We start from the raw sequence: 25,634 nt of genomic DNA, 5'->3' as shown, positions 1-25,634 counted from the left end.
AGGAGTAGGGCGGCAGGGGGGGGTCCCCAGTTCCCGAGTCACCCCCGGTAAGCCCGGTTAGTCCGGTCGAGGCCCCGGTACCAGTACCGATCCCGGATGCAGGCCAACCGATTCCGGTAGTAGTTACGCCCACCAGCGAGGAGGAAATGCCTCCTGAGTTGGCCGCCCAGTTGGCCGCATGGCTTGGGAAAAATACCGAGGGTGCAGCGGCGCCCGGAGACACGGCCAAAGAGGCTAGGTTACTAATGAAGCAGTTGCGGCAATCGCGAGATGCTGCGAAGGCGAATGTCCCTCTTGTCCCCTCACAGATTCCCTCGGAAGAACCAGCGGCTGGCGGTGGAAAATCAGCAGGTCCAGCTATGGAGTCTGGTAAGCAGCCATTGCCAATGGCAAATGGGGGGTCTTTGCCCTCAAGAAGGGAGAAAGTAGTTCAGCATATTCCTCTGGCCACGAAAGAGATGATTTGGGCTGATAAATATGTAAATATGTTTTCGCTCCTGACTGACCATCACGAGATTGAGTATGTTAAGGCTCAGAAGGAGTTGTTGCATCCGAGTGTGTGGCGCGCAAAAATGGTGGGCTTCAGGGTGGATGAGACGATCTCTAATTGGGCCAAGGCCTTTGGGATGTTTACTGCCATTATGGGCGAACGTAAGCCTGAGATTATGACTGAATTAGCCTGTTATCTGACACGTATAATGGATTTCTATGAAACATATGAGGGCGATCAATGGAGGGGTTATGATAGTAAGTTTCGTAAGGCCAAGGAGCACGATTCGTCTCTGACGTGGGACTGTCTCGACTCCGTCTCTTGGCAGAAGCAGCTCTTGCCGGGCACGACGAAGTATGGGTCGGCGCCTTCCCGCCATCAATCGGCGGCGCCCTTTCGAACAAACCCCGCAGGTGATCACCAACCCAGGAGTGGTGGGAATGGGGGTAGAAAAGGGGTTTGCTGGAATTTTAACAGAGGCAAGTGCACGAGGCCACATGGGACATGTAAGTTCAGGCCTGAGTGTGCAGGTTGCGGACATTCTTCACACCCGGAGAGTTCGTGCAGAGCCAAGAATGGGGATACCGGGGGTAGAGGAGGTACCAAACAGGTCTAATATCGGCCAAGGGGTACCACTACCTACCCCCGTAGATATCATGGCAATGATCCCCTGGCTAAACGAATACCCTGATCATGTCTCCGCTGGGGTGTTACGGGACGGCTTCTCGTATGGTTTCCACATCCCGGCGGGGGATTTTCGGGGGGACTCACTGTGCAGAAATCAACTGTCCGTTCAGCAGCACCCGATGGTGGTAGAAAGCAAGATTGCGAAGGAAGTTGCCCGGGGCCGGGTCGCCGGCCCATATAGGCACCCGCCTGTTCCTAAATTCATTTGTTCACCGTTGGGAGTAGTCCCCAAGAAGGACCCAGGTGAGTTTAGGTTAATTCATAACTTGTCGGCTCCTAGGGGTCTTTCGGTAAACGATGCGATTGATCCAGGAGTCTGTTCGGTGCGGTACGCATCCTTTGATGAGGCCGTCGCCATGTTGAATCGCCTGGGGCCCGGAGCGCTGATGGCTAAATCAGATATTGAGTCAGCATTCCGGTTGCTCCCGGTACATCCTCAGGAACAGCGTCTGTTAGGTTTTGTGTTTCAAGGACGCTATTACATGGATAGATGTATGCCAATGGGTTGCTCCATCTCTTGTGCTTATTTTGAGAAATTCAGCTGTTTTCTGCAATGGGCGTTCACCAGAGCTACGGGCTATACGCAGGTTATGCACTATCTAGATGATTTTTTGTTCTTGGGGCCAGCCAGGGACACGGAATGTGCACAGGCTTTACTGGAATTTTGCAATCTCATGAAACGATTCGGCGTGCCATTGGCACCGGGGAAAACTGTGGGGCCATCTGCTTCATTCGAGTTTCTTGGAATCGATTCAGTGGAGGGATGCTTCCGTTTACCCAGGGACAAAGTTATGAAATTTAGGGCCTCGCTAGAATTGTGCATTAGCAAAGAGAAGGTAACTCTCCATCAGTTGCAGCAAGCGGTGGGCCAGCTTAACTTTGCCCTCAGAGTGATACCAATGGCCCGTCCCTTTTCCCGCTCTATTGCACAAGCCATGGTCGGTCTCAAAGAAGGACACCACCGCACAAGACTGTCTGCAGAGGTTCGCCAGGATATGCGCATATGGTTGGCATTTCTGGCGGATTTCAACGGTCGAGTGGTATGGAGCAAACCACCAGCATCCTCGGACGAGCTGGGTTTGTGGACCGACTCGGCAGGGAGCGTGGGATTTGGCGCCATCTTTGGTAATCGATGGTCGGCGCAAACATGGCCGACGTGGTGGCACACCAGTGGGCTAACAGGTAACATTGGGTTTCTTGAATTGTTCCCCATTTTGGTGGCCCTGAAGGCATGGCTGGACAATTTCCGTGATCGCTCTGTGGTATTTTGGTCCGATAACATGACCGTGGTTGAATGCATAAATAACCAGGCAGCACGCTGCAAGTTGATTCTGAGATTGTTAAAGGAAATTGTACTACTGTGCATGAGACTGAACGTTCAGTTTAGGGCAAGGCATGTGCCGGGTGTACTGAACCAGGCGGCTGATGCACTCTCTCGTTCCCACATGCAGGCCTTCAGGGGTTAGCTACCTTCTGCGGATCTAGTGGCGGCACCATTTCCCGAAGCTCTCTGGTCACTCGGTGCCCCGGATTACAGGACCTCGTGGGAGCCAGCTTAGCCCCCAGGACATGGAAGGCATACGAAGGAGCGTTTTGTTCCTATTGTGCATTTTTGGGTCCAGCAGGAGGGGATAAGTGGGGACAGGAGGAGTATGTACTGAAGTTTTTAGTAGCACTCCACAAGGCAGGCCGATCAGCAGCAACGGCCAATAGGCACCGGGCCGCCATTGCATTCATGGCGCAGGCTTACGGCATCAAGGACCCTACATCGTCCTTTTTGGTTACGAAGGCACTACGAGGGTGGCAACGCCTCGAGGGTCATAGAGTAGACGAGAGGCGCCCGATTGGGTTAAAAAGATTGTCCCTGTTGATGTCAGTGCTCCCCGCGACATGTTCCTCCCAGTCCGAAGCAGTGCTATTCCGGGCCGCTTTCGCATTAGCATTCCAGGGGGCTATGCGGGTGAGCGAGCTGGTGGCAAGAAATAAGAAGGATGTGGGGGGAGGTCTATGTCGGGAACACGTTCAGATCAAGGGTGATTCAATGGTAATCACAATAGCCAGGTCTAAAACCGACCAGGGTGCGATGGGAGACAGTATTGTGGTCCAGCGCATGCGAGGGTCCCCCATGTGCCCGGTGCAGTGCGTTGAGGAATACCTGGCGCAAAGGGCGGTAGCATGGGGGGGAAGCTTGCTGAGACACACCGACGCCACCCCACTGACAAGGTTTCAGTTTCAGCGGGTGTTAACTTTGGCAATCGCGGCAGCGGGCTTGGACCCGAGCGATTTTGGGACCCATTCCTTCAGGATAGGGGCTGCTACAGAAGCTACAGCCAGGGGTCAAAGTGTGGAAATGGTGAAACAATTGGGGCGATGGTCCTCGAACTGTTATAAAAGGTATGTGCGGTTGCACATGTTGTGAAGCTAATGTCATGCACTCACGCTTCTTGTCTTTTGTTTGGTTTACAGTTTCGCGAGCTTGCGAGGCGGGGCGGACTGTGCAGTCGACCCGACACCTGGGAACCAGCGGTCAAAGATCACCAGATGAGGAAAGAGTGGTGTGGGTCGTGGGCCACTCATACGTGAGGCGAGCCGCGGACGTATTCAAAGCAGGTGACATGATTCACGCAGCTGGGGAATACGGGTACAGGGTGACCTTCCATGGAAGGGGCGGGCTCTGTATTGACCGGTTTCAGTGTTTTGTCGAGGAACTGTTAGGGCGGACAAGGTCACCGCCGTCTATAATCATAGTGCATCTGGGGGGCAATGACTTGGTGCCGCTCGGTCGGCGAGTACTCCTCGAGCGGGTTCTATCCACTGTTAGCTGGTTGGCAAAGAGGATTCCGGGGTGCACGATAGCATGGTCACACATGATTCCAAGGAAGGTGTGGCGGGGGGCCCTCTCTGTGTCAGCTTTGAATCATTCAGTAAAGAAAGTTAATAACAAGCTGGGTAGATTGTTTCGTTCTGGACAGTTGCACTGTATTCCGCATGGATGTATCCGGGGGGATAACATGTATCTCGAAGACGGGGTTCATTTGTCCCGGGAGGGGAATGTCTTACTCATAGGAGACTTCATAGCATGGTTACGGGGTTTGTATAGTCATGACCTTTAGTAGGAGTGTGGGGGGTCCGGATAGCCGGTCAACTATCCGGCCTGTGGCGGTAAGGTCATGATCGGTGAGCAGTAATTTCAAGATCCCTAGAGGGGGCGCCACCCATTATGGATGGGAGCGCCCGGGGGGAGGCGGCCATTGGCCCCTCACAAGGGGAGGCGGCACCCACTAAGTATGGGGTCGCCGAAGGGAAGGCGGTCATAGGCCCCTCCCAGGGGAGGAGGCGGCTCGATGCCCCTCCTAGGAATTTCCCGGGGCCAGGATATCCGCGACGGCGGATGTGGTGAACAGTGTGTGGTGGGAGGGGGGTCCACGCTACCTTCTAGGCACCTCACACGAGTCCTCGGACGACCACTAAGATGGCGTCGAGTTAAATAAGGGGCCCCCGCTAAGACAAGGGAAATTGGAAGTTGGCACAGAGGTACAGTCCTCTGTGCGACCGCCCCTCACACCGTGAGGGGGGAGTTCTGGTGGTAGGGATCTGACACCGGTTACGACCTTGCCGTTGGCCCGTAATGTTAGGATGTACAATTTTTAGAAAGTATGCATTTGCAGGATGTTTAGACTCGGCTAGGAGAACCTTTGTATTAGAGATTTGTTAAGGTTAGCCAATAAACGAGACTGCAGAGAAATGTATAAATGAAAATTGTACAGGATATGAAACTGTTATTTTAATGTTTTAATTTTGTTTCATATTTTAATAAATACGGCCGGGAGGGTAACTCCCTCCTGCCTTCCAAAAGTTCAGAACTGCGTCCGTCTTCCCATCCTTGGGGATTGTGTTGGGAGGGGGTGATAGGCATCCCGGCCATATGGAAAGGGGCGACCACTCGGCCCCCCCGAACGTATGGCAGGGTGCCCGGATCCCCCCGGGAAACCATTTTGGGCGGGGGGCGTGTCTCGGCTGGTATGCCCGAAGCGGCGTAGCCGGGGCGCGCCTTTTCCCGCCCAAGAAGGGGTTGTCCTAGACACCTACACCGTTGGTCACGCCCCGTAGGCTTACCAGAGGAGGGTACACGCCCTCCCGAAGAGGAATAAAAGGAGCAACAATCCAGAGAAGCATCCTCTTGTTCCTGTGCTTGGAAGTTGCACCCTCTCGTTGCACGTGAGCCCTAGACGGAACAAGGAGCAATTTTGACCCACCCACCAGCCCCTTATGGCAACGTTAGTAATGCAATGAAGTGGTTTTGCGTTGATAGTATCTTTTTCCAAGGTCTTTTAGCGTATAATAAAGATGTCAAATGTTTGAACTGCAATAAAGTGATTTGATTCATAACAATTTTCTCATCCAGTTGAGCGGAGTAGCACAGTCTAATTGAATGTGTAGCATGTGTCCAGTTAACCGCTATTTCGCTCTCTTCATTAGGTTCCAAAACGTCGTATTTATTTTGGTCGGGCGGTAAGGTCATGATCGGTGAGCAGTAATTTCAAGATCCCTAGAGGGGGCGCCACCCATTATGGATGGGAGCGCCCGGGGGGAGGCGGCCATTGGCCCCTCACAAGGGGAGGCGGCACCCACTAAGTATGGGGTCGCCGAAGGGAAGGCGGTCATAGGCCCCTCCCAGGGGAGGAGGCGGCTCGATGCCCCTCCTAGGAATTTCCCGGGGCCAGGATATCCGCGACGGCGGATGTGGTGAACAGTGTGGGGTGGGAGGGGGGTCCACGCTACCTTCTAGACACCTCACACGAGTCCTCGGACGACCACTAAGATGGCGTCGAGTTAAATAAGGGGCCCCCGCTAAGACAAGGGAAATTGGAAGTTGGCACAGAGGTACAGTCCTCTGTGCGACCGCCCCTCACACCGTGAGGGGGGAGTTCTGGTGGTAGGGATCTGACACCGGTTACGACCTTGCCGTTGGCCCGTAATGTTAGGATGTACAACTTTTAGAAAGTATGCATTTGCAGGATGTTTAGACTCGGCTAGGAGAACCTTTGTATTAGAGATTTGTTAAGGTTAGCCAATAAACGTGACTGCAGAGAAATGTATAAATGAAAATTGTACAGGATATGAAACTGTTATTTTAATGTTTTAATTTTGTTTCATATTTTAATAAATACGGCCGGGAGGGTAACTCCCTCCCGCCTTCCAAAAGTTCAGAACTGCGTCCGTCTTCCCATCCTTGGGGATTGTGTTGGGAGGGGGTGATAGGCATCCCGGCCATACGATAAATGATCTGATTCTTCAAGCTGTGGTTGTTTACTAAGATGATGTCCTGGTATTTTCTAAAGATCCTGTGAAACATCGAAATCATGACAAACAAGGTCTGTAATAATAAAGAAAAAAAGATTGCTGGACAAACCTGCAAAATGCATGTCCAAAGAGTAATCCGTTGACGATTTAGCTTATGTTTTGTTGTCTAAGGGTATTGCAATGGATAACTGAAAGGTTGGAGCAATCCTTGTCATGTTGTCATGCTCATTCATTCCTCACTAAAAGAAACACAAAGGCCCAGATTTACAAAGGTTTGCGTTCGTTTTTAAATCCAGGCCTATGCAAAATCCTTTCTATGATTTACAATCCACTGTTAATTGGTATTTGTGTTAGTTTATATGAAAAAATAATGCAAACCAATGCAAAGTGCTGCTATGAATTACTCTGCATCAAGGGGGCTTTCCATGGGTGGTAGATGGGTGTTCCTGTGCAACCACCCATGGTTTTTGAGACAAAGCCCTACTTACCAAGAATAGTAGACATGGTTTTGCGCCCAAAATTAGTGCCACTTGAAAGTTGCATTAAAAAGCAGAAATAAAGTGAGAAAAGCTTTAAAAAATAGTCTTAGCATAATAGTTGGTGCATGAAGGGTGCCCTTCCAATGAAAAACCTATGTTAGATTCATGCTATGGTGGAAAGGTGTGTGCGTGACACTGGGCAGCCTAATTGTGCGCCAGTGCTAGGGAGAGAGCACGATAGTGCCATATCTCTGCCGGTACGCTGCTTCCCTCCTCTCTCCCGATCAAGTAACGCAGTGTAGCAACTATGGGTGCTGTGCTGTGTTGCATTACAGGTTTGTAAATCTGAGCCGAAGTTTTCTTGGGCTAGTGAACTACTACCAGAAATTAAAAAAGGTTTTTTTTCTAAACTTGTTTTCCCAATCACAGACCTGATAAAACAATTACAAGCACTTTCACTGGAGTGAGAAAGCCACCTTTGCTTTTACGAAGCTGAAATCTGAGTTTGTTCAAGCTTCTATCAAGACAACCTTTATAGAATAGAGACAGTACCTACTTGGTGCACAACATCGTGTGGTTGTTCGTATATATTTCACACAAATCTCCAAATGCTTCGGCAAGCTGAGTGCCAAAATAGTGGACAAGACTGCTTGGGCGTATTTCTTTAAATCTAGTGGCCGGCTCATTGTATAGATGTTATCCAGAATCAAAAAACTTTAAACCAATGGAACAGCTGCCTTTGTCACTTCCATGACTTTAATATTTCTCAAATCAATTCGTTTGGAGACAAATTGCATCAATCTACAAAAACTGAGACAACTGCATCACCGTTCTCAGATAAAAAAAAATACAAACTGTTTCATCCTAGTTCAAGAGAAGCTTTCCATTCCCACTAGACAATCACAAAAATATATATTACAGCTGTGCCATGATGCACTAATTTTCCGGATATAGAGGCCAACGAGTAACTGAAGACTTAGTCAAAAGAAACCTTTGGTGACAAGCCCTTAACCAGGATGTCTGAAATGTAATTTCAACCTGTAAGATTTGTGCCCAAAAGCCATCTCAAGTATACAAAAAAGTGATGGATGGAATGCTTGAATTAATCTCAGCCACTGGTAATTACTCGGGCTGGCCGCATCCCAATCCATCATTATTTTGCACACCACACCACCTCAGTTCGGACCCAGCTATATGCAAATCACTCTTGACCATGCTCCAATTGAAATAGTCCAACACAAAGGGCCAAGTGAGGTCCTCCCTGAACGGGAACACAAGTAATCCCATGCTTGTTGCCAGTGTTATGAAGAATGAAACCAAAAGGCTTAGAATAAAAGGCAGCTTTAATATATCACATCGCACCATCACATTTCCAGTCATCTGTGTCAGTCAGCTCACATAGAATCTTCAGCTTGACAGTTGGAAATAGCGTAGGTACCAGGGTGAGGTAAAGGAAGGGGAACATAGGAAAAGAAGAAACCATGAGAGAAATATTACAACTGATATGTTTAGCAATCCCATTAACTTTATCAGAAAGAGACTGTGAATACTTTCTTCCTAAGCACTTCTATTTGGTAAATATTTGAAAGTTGATTAATTGTTTGGTTGGTATATGTTAGGGTGAGGGAAGGGACAGAAGTTTCTATTGATAAAGGTGAAGACGTTTCAGAGCAGGGCCTGATTGATGCTTTGGAAAGGTTGACAACAGATAAAGTGCAGAGATCTCACATTTCAAAGTACTGTGTGATCATTCCACCAGGACCAAAGCTGCTACTACTTCATTGCCAAGCAAATTCCCTGTCCTAGACATTTGCCAGGCAGCTACGTGGGCATCCTTCTTTTCATTCACAAAGAACTATTGCCTGGATGGTCAAATTCTCTGAGAGGGGCATTTAGCCCCTTGGTCCTGCACAACATTCTCCTTTAAATCTGTACACAGACCCACTGCTGAATAGGTACTGGTTTGCTATCTAATCAAAAGCTGTGGAATTTGCAGCTAGAAGTTTCAATCAGAACTAGTACCTTACCTGCGGTAGTGCTGTTTCTGGTGGAGACTCTAACAGGGGTTCTTGACCAACACCCCCATCCTCCAAGTTCTGTGGGTGGCTTTAGCCATTTATAAGATCCCAAGTATAGGAATCTGCACACTGTCTACAAATGCCCCTAAGGAGTGCAAGCATGGCATCTAGGAGGCCATGGAGTAGGGTGGTCCAACATCCCAATCTGAATATACGAGGGTCTGAACAGCAGTTCTGGAATCACTTTCTGGAAGAAACTGCTTCACTTAATTTAAAAGAGAGCTGTTACTATGAAATCTTACATGAACGGATGGAAATGTATTATCAAGTCAAGTCAAAGATCTTTATTCGGAATAAAACATCCATAAAAGTGCATAACAAAATACAATGGCAAAAAATACAATACAAGAATAAACAACCAAAAATGTAGTCTATCTAGTTCTACAACAATGCAGGTACATATTAAAAGAGGACAGTATATGTAATTAATTTTTTTTTAGATCATTTAAAAATAGCGACAACTATGGAGTATAGGACAAAAACAAGAATAAAATCAGGACAGATACATGTGCAAATCACAGATGTGCAAATTGGTAAACGGTATAAAGTGCAAAGTGCAATGTGCAAATTTTGTCAGTCAATGTGCAAAGTAGCTCGTGAGTGGACTGCAGCTTTGAGGAAGCAACTCACTCTAAATATTATTTCATCTGATCCTAACATTAATAAATTCCTCAACGCTATCTTGAAATCTAACAGGTCATGTTTCCGACAGTATGGCATTAAATAATGGACAGTAAACAATTTATAAAAATCACAAAAGAACATAAAGTGCATGAGACTTTGTTTCATGATAGGGTTACACGGACAACGTAAGGTTTCCAAATGTTTATTATAGCCCAAAGGGAAGTTTAGTAGATTTACGATGCTCCCGTCCCGAAAACGGAACAGTAAACTCCTGTTCCATCTACCGAGATTGAAACGTAGATATTTCTGGGGCGGGGCAGGGTAACTAACAGGGGGCTCCAGATGGCCCATATACTTTGCAACTGTACACTTTGGGAAATTTTTCCTTTCCCGCTCTTCTCTATAGAGGTTATACAGAGCCCTTTGAATCAGAGTCTTATGTGAATGGTCTATGAGATTAGGAGATGTAAACAGATGTCCTTGCCCTACACTTATTAGACGTTCATTCACGTCTTTCAACCATGATATACAATGTGCCCTGTCACATTTTAAACAGTCTGAGATTATATCAAGTGTCAATGTGGCTGCAGGGTTCATCCATATCTTTAACCAGAAAAGGGGCGGCCTTGATCTAACAAAGTCCTCTATATAAGGGATATTTAATTCACTGTGGCATATATAGTTTGAGGCACAGATAACTCCACCCAACACCTTCCGACAGAATCTATTTTCTTCTGTCTGGATATGGAGACAATTTGTATGACCCATACCTCTGCGCCATAGGTACCTGTTGGGATGCATTGGGTTTGATAGATCTTTAGTAATGGCATGATCACATCAGCCTGATTAGGTTGGCGCAGAGAGATTATTGAATTAATCGCTTTACCTAATTTATTTCTCGCATAGGAAACATGTGGTTGCCAAGAACCAGTGTTAGAAAACAACAGCCCCAAGTATGGGAAAGTGCAGGTGCTTTTTAAAACATTTTCCCCTGACATAATCTCAATATTGTTATACTTTTTTGGACCACAGGTCATAATAAGGGATTTTTTAAAATTTGTGGTTAAACCTAAGTCAGCCATAAAACGTACAAAGCCTGAAATTAAAATACGCAGTGCCTTTGGGGTGCGGCCCATTAGGACCGCATTGTCTGCGTAAAGGAGGGTGGGTATGGGAGTGCCATTTACATACGGTACATCTTTTGTTAGGGTACTAAGGGAACTACTCAGCTCATTAATGTATAAGATAAAAAGCAGAGGGGCCAGAACACAACCCTGTCTGACCCCCCTGCCGATTAAAATATCACTGGAAACTTCGCCAGTGTGGTTAATACGCACACAGGCTCTTAGGTCGCTATGAAGGTAAGATAAAAAGTAAACTAAATAATCATCTAAACCATAATTGAGTAGGACGGACCATAAACGGGAGCGATTTACAAAATCAAAGGCAGAACTCAAATCCATGAAACCAAAATATAAGGGGGATTTTTTAGTGATGGTATATTTAGCCATTATTAAATTCAGGTTCAGACATTGTTCTACTGTGCCCATATTACTACGGAAACCTAGCTGGCTCGGGTGTAGAATGGTACTTTCCTCCGCCCAAGTTCTAATTCTTTTAAAAATTACCCTACCCAAGACTTTCAGGGTGTTATCAATTAATGATATTGGGCGGTAGCACCCAGGGTCCAGCCTGTCGCCTTTTTTAAAAATGGGTACAATAGTACTGCTGGACCATGTTTCAGGGATAGATTCATATGTTAGGTTGTTGAAAACATTACACAGCAGCGGGGCCCAAAAATTAATTTCACATTTTAGTTGGTCAATAGAAAGGCCGTCAGGGCCAGGGGCTTTATTACCGGCACTTTCTGCGATGGCATCCTCTACCTCAAGCAATGTAATATTCAAAGGAGTTGGCGGGGAAAGGGTTACTGCGGGGTTGCCAGATACAGCATAGATCTTCGAGAAGTGGTCAACCCACATAGGCCCTATGATGTTACAGTTAATTGATGTTATATTTGAACCAAGGGATCTTAGGTTCTTTACCTCCCTCCAAAACCCTGGGGTATCTTTTAGGGCAGCCGTACGTACAAGGGATTCCCAATGATCTTTGACTAATTCATTGGATCTAGTGAGTAAGGTGGATTTGTACCTTGCTCCCAGGAACCTTACCCGGGAAATATACCGCGGTTTGGCCATGAGTGCAGCCCTTAAATCCCGGTTTGCCTTTGAGCAAGAGGCATCAAACCATCTTGGGGCTTCCTCAGTTTTCCTAGATGCTGGTTTAGAGATCTCGCTTTTTATTGCGGAGCAAAGTTCACAGAATGATTTAATCATGTTGCCCCGCGGCTATCAATGGCGAGACAGTCCAATATCAATACAGGATGTTTCTTAATCACACTGGCCAAAACACCCCTGTTGTCCACCCCCCTCCAAACAACCCTTAATCTATACGTCGAGGCTTCCAGGTTTGTTGCCCCGATTTCACTATGTGATATTTTTCCCCCTAATGATTTAAGGTAAATCACAATTGGATAGTGATCACTGTATACGTTATACACTACCTCAGCTTTTAATAAAACATCAGCAAGGGAGGGCGAAACAATTATATAGTCGATTGTTGTTGCGCTCCCATGACCGACGTAAGTAGGGACCGGGGCAGTGCTTATACCAGTACCGGCAAACTCCATAGAGTTTACTAGTTCTCTGGTTGCAAGGAGATCAGATAGTTCTACACCTCTCTTACAAGGGGGATTTCTTGAATGAATGTGTGCATTGAAATCCCCTCCTAAACAAATGCCATCAAACTTCCCATATTTCTGTCCCTCCACTATTGGATCAATAAAATTAAACAAGTCTAAAAAATTACAATTAGGGTGGGATGTAAAATCATTGTTGTAGAAATTAATCAGACATAGTTTTACCCTTCTTGCATATATCAGTGCCATAAAACTAGGGTTATTAATTTGTATTACTTCTGTTTTTACCTCTGCGGTTATCTTTACCCAAATCGATAAACCCCCACTAGGACGGCCTGAAGGGGGGCCCGGTACAATCCTATTATGACAACTATACCCTTCAAATAACAAATGGGTTGTACACCAAGTTTCTTGAAACATTAGGACATCATAGCGGTTTACCCAATCTTTCCAGGCTTTAATTTCCATTTTTGCCTTCAGCCCAGCAATGTTCCAGCTTATAATGGACATGTTCTCGTCAGGCCGTGGGCAAACATCCTGGACAGACACCTGGGCAATGGCTGTTGGATTAGCCAATGGATCGCATTGTACGTTGGAAGGCAGGGGAAGGTCGGATGGTATCAAAAACACCTCAGACTCTACTCTCTGTGAAAGTTCAGCATCGGGCACCGCTGCAGCTAGACCTTCCTGGATGGCTGGCAGTCAGTCCAAAGTGCCCTGGTCAGAAAGTGCCGAGAATCTATTATGTAACGGAAACAAGGGGGGTGGTTGCAGCATTCTGTGTGGGGGTCTGTAAAAGTAACTCAGAGGTAAGGGGGTCACCACAGTAGTCGGGCCGTGCTGGGTGTAATTCCTATTTAATAAGAATTTTACTGTGACCGGGTTCCTAAAGTTGATTGTGATACAGTCTCCGTTGATGTTTTTGAACAGAGGTCCAACCCAGGTCACCCGGCGTGTAGAAAGAATTTCATTGGATATGTCATAGCCGACCCCTTATGTTTAGTTAACCAGTCAATGCATTTGTTATGTAACTGGACCCAGGATTCTCCTTGACCCTCCCTAAGCAGTGGTATACCAGCCAAAACCAAGACGTAGGGGAAAGCCTCAGGAGGGAGATGTAAAGCAGGACCTTGATGTTTTATCGGCCTGTTGTCCTCCGGTTGTCCCCTGTGCTGGCCAGGGTTGGGAGATACCTTCTGCTTGGCTATGCCTCTTGGGGGATTACTCTTCTGAGTGTTATTTGTGGTGCTAGGTAGACTGGGGGGTGGTAAAGGAATGGATGGCGGAGTTGAGGCAGAATGGTTTTGCCTTGTATTTACTTCCACCGGTGGTAATGTAGGTATAGAGAGAGTACTAGCGTTTGGTGCCCCTTTGGCCCCTTTAGCTATAGCTGGATTACAGTTTATGGTGGGACCTCCGCTAGATAGGGCGCTAGTAATAGTCTCTAAGTCTTTTAACAGGCGTTCGCCTCTAATTTGGTCTAGGCAAACCATACCTTTCCTCTTAGCTTCATCGTTTTTCACGAGGGTTTCCAGTCTATCAAGTCTCTTAAAAATAATATTAAATTGTTTGATCATTTGACCTTCTAGTTGTTTAAAAATTGTATCGGCAATGATCTCTATGAGATTTCCCTTTGGTTTAGATTGGTGGGTGCTTTCATTAGGGAAGTCAGTCTGTGTACAGATGGAATTTGTATCCTCATTTGGTATAGCAATACCACAATGTTCCACTGAGTCAAAACAGACTGTTGGGACCCCTGTTTGTTGTTTCTTCCCCCTAGTCCACATACTCTGTGGGGTTGGTTGGTCGTTACTCCTAGGGGGCTGCTTCCTCTTATTTATTGTTGTCTTAGCTGGACCCCTTTTACGTTTTGCTCCGGTGGTCTCGGTGTTCGTAGTTGTGGGGGGTGGCGCTGGTTGCGACGCGGGATCAAGATCAATATCAGTAGCTATATCAGGGGTGTTTCCCTCTTGTGGTGATTCAGATGAGCTGACCGCAGGGATAGAATTCACCACAATAACTTCTGGGAGTAGAGGCATGGTATGTTTGGGACTGACTATAATAGTAGGTTGGCTGATGTTAAGGGAACCCAATGACAGCCTCCTCTCAGTCTCTGCAATCTCATTAAAGGCATTGTCCAATAGACTCTCAAAGGAGAGTTGGAAAGATGCAGGATCTGCAGTAGCCTGTGTGTCTGTATTAGTAGTAGTAATGGTGGTGTTACGTTTCCCCATGATAGAGACAACTGGCTCACCTTTGGATGGGGGTTAGATGGGTGGCCCGCCCGACCACTGTTGACCTCTGAGGGCCTCAGAGGGCCCGCCCTTTGCCCGGGCTTAGCCCGGCGCCCGCCCGCGCGCGTCCCGCGACGCGGGAAGTGATGCCTCTTTTTGAGCGCCTCCTGGCGCGCTCAGCCTCAACGCGACTTCCGGTCAGGTCGCGGAGGCTTCTGGGGGCTGTAGTCTCTAACTCCCCCACTCAGCGGCAGCACAGGTAGTCAGAGGCTGCGGCGGGGGGAGGAGACCGGCGATGGCAAGGCAGCGTTCTGGGCAGGCAGGCGGCAGTACCGGCAAAGGAGATCGGCGGTGGCGAAGCAACACCCCGGGCAGCAGCAGCGGCGATCTGGTGAGGGACTCCGTGCAGCCGAAAGGAACACCCGCTCCCCAGCAAGTGATGCCCCTTTTTGAGCGCCTCCTGGCGCGCTCAGCCTCGACGTGACTTCCGGTCAGGTCGCGGAGGCTTCTGGGGGCTGTAGTCTCTAACTCCCCCACTCAGCGACAGCACAGGTGGTCAGAGGCTGTGGCGGGGGGAGGAGACCGGCGATGGCAAGGCAGCGTTCTGGGCAGGCAGGCGGCAGTACCGGCAAAGGAGATCGGCGGTGGCGAGGCAACGCCCCGGGCAGCAGCAGCGGCGATCTGGTGAGGGACTCCGTGCAGCCGAAAGGAACACCCACTCCCCAGCAAGTGATGCCCCTTTTTGAGCGCCTCCTGGCGCGCTCAGCCTCGACGCGACTTCCGGTCAGGTCGCGGAGGCTTCTGGGGGCTGTAGTCTCTAACTCCCCCACTCAGCGGCAGCACAGGTGGTCAGAGGCTGCGGCGGGGGGAGGAGACCGGCGATGGCAAGGCAGCGTTCTGGGCAGGCAGGCGGCAGCACCGGCTAAGGAGATCAGCGGTGGCGATGCAACGCCCCGGGCAGCGGTGATCTGGTGAGGGACTCCGTGCAGCCAAAAGGAATATCATGTTCCTGTAACCCTCAGGTCCTAAGTTGCCAGACTGTCCCAGATGCCATTCCTCCATGTGTCCTTTTGCTATACCTGTGTGACTTTATAATCACTTAATGCTGAAACGTTCACCTATGACTCTTATGAATCCTCTCATGTACCTCTTGTAAATGTTATCACATAACAGGTAAAAGACTCTTATACCTTGGGTCTAGATATCGCTATATAAAACTCAAAACAATAATAATAATAGTAATAATAATAATACAGTGTCTCAGGAAGGGCGGATGCTGTGTCTGTTATCAAGTTGTTTGTAATATAGTACCATCAAGAACAGAAATTCACTGAAAATAATTTAGTAAAAGCCCCAGCCTCAAAATGAGCTTTGGGTTAGCCTGCTACAACAATCCTGAAGCTGTTAACAGCATGAGAGCACCTCCAGAATTGGTTGGATTTGCATGCAGGAAGTAAACCACATTATTTTCCTACTCGCTGTCGAGAGGAGAATGGCAATATCAGTGAGTTTTACAGCACGCCATGCCGCACAAATTTTTAAAGTTGCAGCTGCCCCTGGTTGTTCTCCTCTCAAGCAGCTAAGCACAGGAATCTTAACCCGCTCTCTGTTAGAGCTCTATCTAGTCATCCGCAATCCTGTGAATCCTTACAAATTTGGTTGTTTGCTCTCATTTTTTGATATACACAGCAGCAGAACAGACACCCTCTGGGGTTATAGTTGCGCTGTAAAACATTTTACATAGACATATTGTGCGGTCATACTTAACATGCTTATGTACAATGCAGATACCTCAATGTGTGCCAATGAATGGCTCTTAAAATGTATAATTTATGTTTGCTATACTGGACTTCAGCTTTAATTTTCTTCTGGCTTTTCTCACTACAGGGAAGCGAATTTGTATTGGAGAAGGGATGGCCAGCAACGAACTGTTCATATACATCACCTCGGTCCTTCAGAGCTTCAAACTTACATTTTCTTGTGATCCAAAAGAAATTGACATCAAGCCAAGGCTGAGTGGGTTAATAGGCATCCCAGTAAATTATAAGGTTCTAGCAATTCCGCGCTAAGGAAGGTGGTGGCGTCTGAACCTGAAGAAGGAGCACCATAAGAAGAACATTTTGACTCTTAAGAAATTCCGATACCAACTACAATGCAATTTGAGAAACAATGTACTACTACATTTTTATGTCCTGTGTATTTAGGGTACTCTTCATTTACTTCTTCAGTTATTCTTGAATAATAACTACTTGCATATCAGAGTTTTGAGTAATATTCATCTTAGTAGTTATTTTAAAAATCTCATTCTGTGGGGCAATTATGTTGAAGAAAATTATGTTTATGATTTATTATATTTTTTCACTAACATAAATGTATTATCTCACTTTCATACAGGATGCTGTAAAAAATCATACACACACTCAAAATAATTGAGAAATACAAATACAGAGATTTGTGGTGCTTATACATCATTGGTGATTGGAGCTGATTATTGTCTAAAACAAAGCTAAACACGGTGACAGTGTAATGTCAGGTATGAGCTCATTCTCAAATTTAGAGGTCAGAAGATTAAAGAAATAAGGGGCATATTATCAAGGACAGGCAATACATTATCGCCGCTTTTATCGGCAGGAAACTGCCGATAAAGCGGCGATAATGGCCTTGATAATATGCTCTATGAATTCCAATCGAAGCCCATGTTAGATGTGTTCACATCTAACATGGGCTTCGATTGGAATTCATTGAGCATATTATCAAGGCCATTATCGCCGCTTTATCGGCAGTTTCCTGCCGGTAAAAGCGGCGATAATGTATCACCTGTCCTTGATAATATGCCCCTAAGTTGTTTGAGGTGACATCAAACGACACTGAGTTGCATAATGTAGATTTTTGGGCGGCGTAAAAAAACTCAATAAGCAGCCAACTATGAATTAGAGAAAGAGGAAACAGAAACATAGATGGTCTCACTATTATTATTGAAGTATGTAGAAATCTGTGCAGAGTATGCTAAACAAACTTGGGGGCATATTATCAAGGGCCTTATCACCACTTTTTGAGCTTTAAAAGCCAAAAGAGCAGAGATAATGTTTTCACCCTATTTACAAGGCAGTGCTAACATGCATCAGAGCATGTTTGCAGTCTTTTTACAGATGCCTCGCTTTGCATCTCTAAGGAGAAGCAAAGTGGACGTTTCCATACATAAAAACATGTAAAATATTTCTGACTTCACATCGCGGTATGTACAAGCATTGCCCTGACACACATAGCGATAATAAAATCCATGCTAACCGCTTTTATCGCCGTAAGCTAACGTCTGATCATTTTCAGACTTAGCTATATTTATTAACCCCTTCGCTGCTAGGCCTTTTCCCCTCTTGTGCTAAGCCTTTCTTGGGATATTTGGGGTAGTACGTGCTTAGGTCCCTGTAACTTTTTGACCACATAAGGTATCCATGCCAATTATGCGACCTTTTCTTCCAACATCATGGGGATTTTAAAGGTATCCAGGGTTTGTGGATTCCCTTGGAGGGGTCCCAGAAATTAAGCAAAATGCAGTAAAATCTTAGTATTTTTTCAGAAAAATCGGGCTGCAAATGAGAGCCTCTGCGGTTTTCCCTGAAATGTTATCAACAAAGGGTTTGTGAGGCTGAAATCACAATTTTTCCATATTTTAGGGAATGACAGTTTTTTGTCAGAGAACCAAAATTTTTCACACAGTTTTGGCATTTTTCTGAGACATAGCCTATTTTTGCTATTTTTAGTGCTTTCAACCTCCTTCCAGTTAAGGGTAAAAATGAGTATGAAATCAATAATGGATCCTGGAAATCTATACATTTTAGAAAAGTAGACAAAATGCTGAATTCAGAAAGGGATCATTTGTCTAAATCTATGAAAGTTTCTTTATAGAAACTAACAGTTAAATATTGTAAAAATTGAAAATTAGTTGAAAAAAACAGCCTTTTGTCTCAAATTTCACCTGTAACTTCTTATAATTATGACAGCTCTTTCAAAAAGTGATATATACCATTACACCCGCTGGACCTTCCTGGTTGTGGGGATATATAGGGCTTGTAGGTTCACCAAGAACCCGACGAACCCAAAGCCAAAAACTGAGCAGCAACTTGCAATGGTATTTTATTATGTACTGGGTACGGAGCAAGTATTCTGACATGTATACATGGAAAAATCGGTATGAAAGACACCTATGTATTTATGAATTGGGTACAAATTATAGAGTTTAGAAACAGTATATATTTGCACATTTTCCAAATTGCGAATACTCATTCTAGCATGAGAAATATTGGTCATTTTTCAAAATGACTATTTTTTTTACACAATGTCTTTCATTTGGAAGGGATAAATGCATGAAAACTCAATAGGTAACAATAGTTGATTTACAAATCTGAATTACCCTAAGTCTCCCAATAAAAACGGTTCCTCGCTTGTGTGGGTCGGCCTTATGCCCGCGACAGGAAACGGTGCAAAACGCAACGTGGTCACACCTCAATTTCGCAGTGAAAAATGACCCTTTTTTGGCAAAGTGCCTAGCTGTAGTTTTTGCACCCTAGCTCTGCTGACACCTAGGGAAACTTAGCAAACCTATACATTTTTTAAAAGTAGACACCCTGTGGAATCCAGGATGGGGTGACTTGATTGCCTCCCACCAGGTTCAGTTACCCAGAATCCCTTGCAAACCTAAAGAATTGTCCAAAAAACACATTTTACCTGTATTTATGTGGTGGAAAGTTCTGGGATCTGCGTGGATCCACAAATTTCCACCCAACCCTGTTCCCCAAAGCCTTCCGAGAAAAATGGTACCCCACTTGTTTGGGTCAGCCTAGTGCCTGCAACAGGAAACGGCGCCAAACGCAACGTGGTCACACCTCAATTTCGCAGTGAAAAATGACCCTTTTTTGGCAAAGTGCCTAGCTATAGTTTGTTAATCCTAGCTCTGCCGGCACCTATGGAAACCTAGCAAACCTATACATTTTTGAAAACTAGACACCCAGGAAAATCTATGATTGGGTCACTTTACTGCCTCCCACCAGGTTCTGTTACTCAGAATCCCTTGCAAACCTAACAAAAAGAGACAAAAAACACATTTTCTCCACATTTCTGTGGTGGAAAGTTCTGGAATCTGCGTGTATCAACAAATTTCCTCCTACCCTGCGTTCCTCAAAGTCTTCTGAGAAAAATGGCACCCCACTTGTGTGGGTCGGCCTAGTACCTGCGACAGGAAACGGTGCAAAACGCAACATGGTCACACCTCAATTTTGCTGTGAAAAATTACCCTTTTTTGGCAAAGTGCCTAGCTGTAGTTTTTGAACCCTAGCTCTGCCGGCACCTAGGGAAAACTAGCAAGCCTATACATTTTTCAAAACTATACACCCAGGGCAATCCAGGATGGGGTGACGTGACTGCCTCCCACCAGGTTCTGTTACCCAGAATCCCTTGCAAACCTAAAAAATTGACAAAAAAACACATTTCCCCCACATTTCTGTGGTGGTAAGTTCTGGAATCTGCATGGATCGTCAAATTTCATTCCATCCCGCATTCCCCAAAGTCTTTCGTGAAAAAAGGTACCCCACTTGTGTGGGTCAGCCTAGTGCCTGCGACAGGAAACGGCGGAAAACGCAACGTGGTCATACCTCAGTTTCACAGTGAAAAATGACCCTTTTCTGACAAAGTGCCTAGCTGTAGTTTGTGAACCCTAGCTCTGCCGGCAACCAGGGAAACCTTTCAAACCCACACATTTATGGAAAGTAGACGCCCAGGGGTTTTAAGTAGGTATGGCTTACGTGGATCCCCCAACGTTCCATTACCCAGAATCCCTTGCAAACCTCAATTTTTTATGAAAAAAACAAATTTCCTAACACCCAGCGTTCCCCCAGGTATCCCAATAAAAATGGTGCCTCACTTGCGTGGGAGGCCCTACTACGTATTGGGCCCTTGTCTGTCACGGGTACTTGGGACTCCCACACAAGTGAGGCACCATTTGTATGCGGAGACCTGGAGGAACGCTGGGTGGTAGGAAATTTGTATGAGCCCAGTGATGCCACGCTTTCCCACACAAAAAAGTGTGAAAAAACAGACTTTTTTCATCTACAATTGAGGTTTGCAAGGGATTCTGGGTAATGGAACGTTGGGGGATTCAGGCATGCCATACTTCCTTGGAAGCCCCCGGGTGTCTTCTTTTCAGAAATGTGTGGGTTTGGTAGGTTTCCCTAGATGGCCGTCGAGCATGGGGCCAAAACCCCATGTGACCCACCTTGCAAAAGCAGGTGGTTTTGACATAGGTAATTTAGAACTCACCTCACTACGTATTGGGCCCTTGCCTGTCGCGGGTACTTGGGCCTCCCACACTAGTGAGGCACCATTTTTATCAGAAGACCTAGGGGAACGCTGGGTGGTAGGAAATGTGTGTGAACCCAGTGATGCCATGCTTTCCCACACAAATATGTGTGAAAAAACGATTTTTTTTCATCTAAAATTGAAGTTTGCAAAGGATTATGGGTAAGGGAACGTTGTGGGATCCATGCAAGCCATACCTCCTTGAAAAGCCCTGGGTGTCTAGTTTTCAGAAGTGTGTGGGTTTAATAGGTTTCCCTAGATGGCCGCCACGCTCAGGACCAAAAACGCAGGCAATCTCCCTTGCAAAACCAAATTGTTTTGACTTAATTATGTGTTCAGTTCTACAGCGTGAGATTTTTGGGACAATATTGCATGGAAATTGTGACAGACATTTTCAAGTTTGCAGGACATTGTGGATGAAAAAATAACTTGGAATTCACAAGAGAGACATCACCATATACTCCCATGGTTTAACAATAATATCTTCATTTAGTAAGTTATTCTTAGCTGTAATGTACACCTTAACAGAGTTACTCAAAAGTCAAACATTCCAACACAGCTATCTATTCCTCAAACAGACACACATACTGGTTGGATTTGGCACGAGAACGAGTGATGGTTCAGTACATAAAATTGTATTAACAAGAGATTTCACACAAATGAAATGCTCTGTCAATAAATACATGCATAAAAACCGAACCAGTGACTCGCAACTCGTGAGCTGTAAAGCCATGACAAGGCACCAACCGTTTTACAGACCATTCATGCACCTTTCATACCTAATACATACCAGACCATTCACACCATTCGGGAGCAAAAGCAACACATTACAACATTCACAAAAATGGATAAGGTACACCCTGCTTCAGAAAGAGAAAAAATACAAATATTACTGCACAGCCATCTAATCCTCAAGCACACACACATACTGGTTGGATTTGGCACGAGGGTGAGTGATGATTCAGCATATACAATTGTATTAGCAAGTCATTTCACAAAAATGAAATGCATTGTTAATAATTGAAAGGATGAGAAACTGAACCATTGACTTACAGCTCGTGAGCTGTAAAGCCAAGTCAAGGCACCAACCGCTTTACAGGCCATTCATACACCTTTCATTCATGTGACGCATACAAAACATTCACACCACCAGCCGCGGGCCCACCACATTACAACACCTACACCAGCAGACAGAGCCATTCAAGGGCCCATCACTTTCACACGCCCACATTCCTGACACAGCAACTACACAAAGTGATGGACTGCGTGGAGTGGCGCTTAGCTAGCAGTGTGTATAGTGACAAACAGAAAGTAACTACTCACACACCGCCAGCCTAGTGCCAGTCCACCCACACCACCATCCAAGCACGAGGCCTTGCACATCGCCAGCCAAGCACCACTCCATGCACACCGCAAGCCAAGTGCCACTCCACGAACAGCGCCAGCCAAGCTCCACACTGCCAGTCAAGCGCCACTGCACGCACACTGCCAGCTAAACGCCACTCCACGCACACCACCAGCCAAGCGCCACTCCACGCACACCACCAGCTAGGCACCACTCCACGCACACCGCCAGCTAAACACCACTCCATGCACATCGCCGGCCAAGCACCAATCCATGCACACCACCAGCCAAGCGCCAATCCACGCACACCGCCAGCCAAGCGCCAATCTACACACACCGCCAGCCAATCGCCAGTCCATGCACACCACCTGCCAAGCACCAGCCTACACACACCGCTATCACATTTTGATTAATTTTTACAAAACAAACACAAACAAATTGCAAATCGATAGAAATCTAGTAACACAAAATCTGAAACTAAATACATTGCACAAATGTCAACCTTAAAACAGAATACAAATTAAAAAAAATACAGACCAGGCAGTTCATTTTATCACTCATGAATACTCCCAAAAAATCTTTTGTGTGTGTTAAGCTGTAGAACAAGCAGGCACACAGTGCCCAGGGTCGGAAGGGCACCCAGGGCAGAAAAGACGAGTCTCCTTCCGCAAACCTCTTCGCCAACAGACTCTACATCTCCTAGTGGGAAAGTCTTTTGTAGATGTGGGAGGAATGTAATCAGGAAAGTGGCGATCTTTCAATCGATCCACATCCTCCACCACTCCAAATCTAGGAACACTTACCTGTTAAACAACAACAAGGCTAGATATCCATCATCCCGCTTAAACCTCCCCAAGACCCCCCAAATGGTCGAGAAACCTCTCCCAAGTACCCCAAGACATTCTAGAAGGTCAGCTAAGTTCACTTCTTCCAGACAACTCTCTGCACCTCTCGATCAATGATCTCATCGACCGGGGGGCGTGGCTTAGCAACATGCAGAGCTAGACGCAAGGCTCGGGAGCTCCCGGCCGTCGCCACCAAAATCCGTCATAAAACAACTGCCACAAACGACAGAATCATCCCACGGCTCGCCCAAAGACTCCCAGAGGCAGCGACGCCGTCGAGAGAGCTCCGCTGCCACGAAAAAAGCCTGTTCTCCGCGATCCCCCGAGAAGGAGACAGAGGGTCAGGCAAATCCAAGATGGCGCCCCGGGACCGGCGCTAGCCTCGGCCGGACACCGATCGGTGAGAGGAGGAGTGCAGCAGCCCAGCGGTATCCACACAGGCACCGCAGGAGAAGGAGTAGCGATCCACCAGATCTCCCAGACCGATCCCGGGGAACCGTGACGCTGCGGTGAGCGGACGGGGTATTGGCAGCGAGGGGCCCGACCTCCGATGCTGGGGAGGAACCCCGGGCTGCACCGCGGACCCCAGGCGGACCTTGACACACCCGGCACCGGCGGTACAAGTAAGGAGAGGGAGTCCCCCCCCCCCCCACTGCCACCCGGCCGCGACCGACCGCCCTTCACCAACATGGCGGCCTGATTGCGGTCCGGGACTCGGGACTCGGGATCACCCGGGGGGGGGCCGTGGCCTGACGGGAAACCAGAGTGAACTGCCTGGGGGTCACCACCCGCCTACCCACGGACTAACAGGCGCAGCCGGGAGAGGTCACGTGAAACTTCTGCGAGCGGGGCCGCCCTTTACCAGCAGGGCGCCCGAGTGACTGTGACCCGCCTGGGGGACAACACTAGCGTGATCACGCAAAGAAGGAGCCAGCAGCAAGCCAGGGATCCAGCGGACCTGGGGGCTAAACGGGGACAGCCCGGAGGAAGAGGCTCGAGTCAGCACCGGCAAACTGCGGAGTGAGGTGCCCCGAGGGGAGACGCAGAGGCAGGGCTGCTGTTGTTATTGTGGGGGAGACAGGCCCAGAGGAGGAAGGCGGCACCGCCAGCGGCCTAGATAATCCCGGAACACGGCCCTGGAATCTCGCCTGTTAACGTGGACCTTACCTCCCTAGTGGCCGACGACTCGCCCACTACCATCGACGGGACCGGAGAAGCGCGGCTATTGGGGTGCAGCTCTCCTGGGACACGCAGTGGGAGCTGGCGGCCACCACCCACGAGCCCCACTGCCGTACAGACTGCATTATCTAGCGCACGGGGAGAGTGGACCGTGCCGACAGCTACAGCCTTGGGCCTTGTCCGGGGGAGACCATGAGAAAGAAGGATCCAGTACCAAAACCCATGAAGCAAGGCCCTATGGACAACTTCGCAACCTCCCGCCCGGGGAAAGTCCACACCAACACAGCTCAGGACGGCTCGCCCGACACCGACAGACTCCTAGCAGCCATCCAAGCCTCTAGGTCCGACATCCAGGAATCGAGAGCCGCGCTGGAAGTTAAAATAGGCGAGGTGGGATCCGAGGTCACCCTTCTCCGACAGGACTTCAGGAATCTTTCGGCGCGAGTGACGGAGACCGAGACCCGAATTGGCGAGGCGGAAGACTCTCTTACCACGCTCCGTAAAGACATGGTGGAACTCCAAGCATCCCACAGACAACTCCTGTGGAAGGTGGATGATGCCGAAAACAGGGCACGCCGCAACAACCTACGCTTTGTAGGCTTTAGAGAAGGAATTGAAGGGAACGATATGGCGGCTTTCCTTCACTCGTGTCTGACCTCGACCTTCCCAACAGCAGGCTTTTCGGCATGCTTTGTTATTGAAAGAGCGCATAGGGCACTGCTGGCGAAACCTCCGGAGGGTGCGAGACCTAGACCAGTGATAGCACGCTTCCTGAACTTTGCAGACAGAGATCTAATTCTTCGTGAGGCCAGGAAACTGGGCGAGATCCGGCTCGAAAACACTAACATTATGATCTTCCCGGACTATAGCCAGGAGGTCCAGAAACAGCGTCGCTCCTTCGACCAGGTGAAAGCAAAACTGAGAACGCTAAAGATCACCTACATGCTGCTCTTCCCAGCGAAACTCAAGGTCCTTTACAAAGATAAGTCAATTTTCTTCACGCACCCTGAGGACGCATGGCAGTGGCTGGAGGAGAGGCCCATCCTCAACAGCAGAGAGGCGGCAGGACGAGAGGCATCGGACAGATCGCTGAGAGAAAAAGTCAACTGGGGGCTCCCTAAACCTCAAAGGCGGAAATCAAGGAGGCTGCACTCCCGCACTCCCGGGACACCATATCAAGCCCGCACGTCTGCGGGGGCCAGAAGAGGAAGGTCGGAATCACCGGGGGAATCCTCAACGGCAGGCGCACGGAGACAGGCCTTACATCACCCGCCACTCTCGGATGGCGACGGCAACGATCGACAAGAAGATGGAGAATCA

General features: G+C 47.6%; 1 protein-coding gene across 1 annotated transcript in view; it reads left to right on the top strand.

Moving 5' to 3' along the window:
- LOC147712641 (cytochrome P450 2G1-like) overlaps positions 1 to 17,169 on the top strand; it is a 566,383-nt gene extending 549,214 nt beyond the window's left edge. The window contains exon 9 of the mRNA XM_086923336.1: positions 16,482 to 17,169. Within this exon, the coding sequence (XP_086779462.1) occupies positions 16,482 to 16,663 (182 nt within the window). The 3' untranslated portion in view covers positions 16,664 to 17,169. The remainder of the gene's footprint in view (positions 1 to 16,481) is intronic.
- Positions 17,170 to 25,634: the final 8,465 nt, after the last annotated feature.

Source organism: Lissotriton vulgaris, chromosome 5, assembly GCF_964263255.1.
Source record: "Lissotriton vulgaris chromosome 5, aLisVul1.2, whole genome shotgun sequence".
Classification (NCBI taxonomy): Eukaryota; Metazoa; Chordata; class Amphibia; order Caudata; family Salamandridae; genus Lissotriton; species Lissotriton vulgaris.
The sequence above is the reverse complement of the archived record's forward strand: the minus strand, read 5'-3'. Positions and strand labels throughout refer to the sequence as shown.